This window comes from Nannospalax galili, unplaced genomic scaffold (assembly GCF_000622305.1).
Source record: "Nannospalax galili isolate Female #2095 unplaced genomic scaffold, S.galili_v1.0 scaffold514, whole genome shotgun sequence".
NCBI lineage: Eukaryota > Metazoa > Chordata > Mammalia > Rodentia > Spalacidae > Nannospalax > Nannospalax galili.
This window is the reverse complement of record NW_008336076.1, coordinates 1769628-1772796: the sequence shown is the minus strand read 5'-3', so window position 1 is coordinate 1772796 and position 3169 is coordinate 1769628. Positions and strand designations below refer to the sequence as shown.

General features: G+C 37.4%; 1 protein-coding gene across 2 annotated transcripts in view; it reads right to left on the bottom strand.

The window, feature by feature from the left end:
- Positions 1 to 344: 344 nt before the first annotated feature.
- The window catches only part of Slc38a11 (solute carrier family 38 member 11), a 62431-nt gene continuing 59606 nt past the window's right edge, over positions 345 to 3169 (bottom strand). For both annotated transcript variants that reach the window (XM_008830908.3, XM_017797578.2), the window contains one exon: positions 345 to 667. In XM_008830908.3, coding sequence (XP_008829130.1) covers positions 374 to 667 — 294 coding nt within the window. In that variant the 3' untranslated portion in view covers positions 345 to 373. The remainder of the gene's footprint in view (positions 668 to 3169) is intronic.

Sequence of the window (3169 nt, the reverse complement as noted above, 5' to 3'; positions counted from 1 at the left end):
CAGTGTTGGCTTCCCCCTTTCTTTGATTGTACACACTTTTAAAACATTTGCTTTTTCCTGAAGGATACACATACAACCTAATTATAGGTAACCCATAATCACCTACTTACTTGGAGCAAAATAGAGTGGCTCACTTAGGGAAAAGCAATGATTTGAGGGATGAGAGAATGTACTAAAGACTTCACTGAGCCTTCTTAATTAGTGCAGTCAGAATGAAATGTCTGTCCTCATTTAAGATAAAATATATATTCAATTTTCTTTATTTTTCACATTAGAATAAAGAAAAACAAGTCTTGATAAATGTCAGTGATCATTTTACGACATAGTCACTAAAATATGCCAGTGTCTCTGAGAACAGGTGTTTCTTTCAAACTCAGTGAAAGATACTGATGTTTAAAATGGAAAGTTGTGTTGTCAGTTGAAAACGAGAATCTGAGATGTTTGTGAGGGAGAAATTACTGGGGAAGCAGTAGAACATTTCCTGCCCATGGGTGCAGTCCTGAGGATTTGTGACAGCCAGGATGAATCCAAAAACCATCACCACGACACCAACTGGAAGCATGACACAGGACATTATCTTATCTGAGTGTGTCCACCGTTCTTCAGATAATTTCAGATAACATGCAGACGGGATGATAAAAATCAGAGGAGCTGCACAGAGCACACCCTGTGTATTGAAGACAAGACACAAGATAAAGTTAGAAAGAAGCATTCTTTTAGCAGTTTTTGTATAGTTGGTTTTTCCAAGACAGGATTTTACTATATATTCCAGGCTGGTTTCAAATCCTCAGCGATTCTCCTGTTTCAGCCTCCCAAGTGCTGGGATTACCAGCATGCCATCACATCCAGCTTTGCATAGTTTTAAAAACATTTATAAAGAGTATTCTTTGGGCTGCCTAAATGACTAAGCATTTGATGCCCTACAATGCAACCCTAGTGACCTAAGTTAAATCCTTGGAACCTGCTTAACGGTAGAAGGTAAGAACTGATTCTACCAAGTAGTCCTCTGAGTTCCACAAATGTCTCTGGCATGTGTGCCCCCCTACACACACACACACACACACACACACACACACACACACACACACACATTTTAAAATAGTTCAAATGCTCTAAAAACATTTTTCATTGGATATATTAAATTTTTTAAATTTTTTAAATTTATTTTTATTTTATGTGTATGGAGTGTTGTGCCTGCATATGGTAAGTACACCCATGTTGTATAGTACCCTCGGAGGACAGAAGAGGGCATTAGATCTCTTGGAACTGGAGTTACAGATGGTTGTTAGCTGCCAGGTGGGTGCTGAGGTTTGAATCCAAGTCTTCTGCAAGAGCGGTCAGTGCTCTTAACCACTGAGTCAGCTCTCCAGCCCCTGGGCATATTAAAAGTTTGATAGGTTCAGTTGAGTCAAACAAACAAACAAACAAAACACTTCAAGGAAAAACTTATGGTAGGTTTCTCTTTTTCCAATGGAATATTTACAAAAGAAGTCAAATAGTACAACAGTATCTCAAGCCTAAGAGCAGAGGATCGGAAAGTAGAGCAGACAGTAAGACAGGCTTGTGGCAAACTTGAACTCCACCTTTCCAGTTACCTTGCCTTTGCTTTTACTACTCTGACATTCCTGTGCATCTACAACACCTTTCAAATGTGAACAGACCATTTGCCATCTGTGTGCTGAGAGTGACACTGGGAAACCAGATCGACATTTTGTCTTTCCTCTTCCTGTGTTTGTTCAAAAGTAGTGCCTGTCTATGGCAGAAAGAAAAACTGTACCCTGAGGTACTCTGCACGAAATCCCATTTCTAATTCTTCTTTCAAGTAAAGTTAAACACATTAATTACCCTAGAAAATTGACAGCAGAACTGACTGTAACTTTCCACCCTCCCCCACATTAGCTACAGATAAATCCAACCTCAGGGGAAATGTCACGTTGAAAATTATTGTGGTGAGTTGTTTCTTGTAAAAACCACTGACACTCATTGACTTCAAAGGAAAGGAGATTTCTCCCTTCAATACAATGAATTCTCAGTACAAATTTTGAAAATGATGTAAATGTCAAAATTTACTGTGTTTTAGGTTATATATTTTTGTAATTATGTTAAGTGTTATGTATTAACTAAAATATCAGTCATAATAAAACAAAAATTTTATGACAAACATTTCTCATAATCCATAAAAGTTTTTAAAGTAAATTTTATTGTGTATATTGGAGGTTTACAACATGATGTTATGGGATACATGTGGATAATAAAATGGTACTATAGTGCAACAAATTTAGACTCAAAATAAAAAATTGCAGTTACTTTTGCCTGTGTGAAAAGAGCAGCTAAATACCTACTTATTTAGCAAAATTCTCAGTTACAATACAATGTTATTCACTCCAGGCTTTCTGTGTGCATTAGATTCCTAGACTTGTTAAGCCTACATACTGGCTACTCTGCATTCTTTGCCCACATCCCTTGGCTCTCTCTCTCTATTGCTTTGATAACTAAGTACTATTCTCTATCTCTATTTATATTCCCCTTTTTATATATAAATTCCACATAATAAGTAAGATCATGCAGTTCTTTTTCTTTATTCTGTGTCTAGCTTTTTTCACTGAGCATAATGTCCATGCACATAGTGGCAAAAGGCAGGATTTCCTTATTTTTTTTTCTAAATTATTTTATTTATTTATTATTTTTATTTTATGTGTATGCGTGTATTGCCTATATGTAGGTAAGGGCACCCATGTTGTGCAATGCCCGCGGAGGACAGACGAGGCTGTCGGATCCCCTGGAACTGGGGTTACAGACAGTTGTTAGCTGCCATGTGGGTGCTGGGATTTGATTCCTGGTCCTCTGCAAGAACAGCCAGTGCTCTTAACTGCTGAGCCATCTCTCCAGCCCCAGGATTTCCTTCTTTTTAAGGCTGAATAATATTCCACTGTATATGTATATATGTCCCACTTTCTTTAACCATTAATTTGTTGATCTACATGTAAGTTTTTATATTTTGGCTAATGTGGATAATGAACATGGGAGTATAGATATAGTTACCAGACAGTCACTTCATCTCCTTTGGGTATAAAGCTAAAGCAGAGATTGCTACTCTCACGGTAGTTTTGTTTTAAAAACCTCCGTAATTTTCTCCATGGTGGCTGTGTTGATCTACATCTGTTCGCTT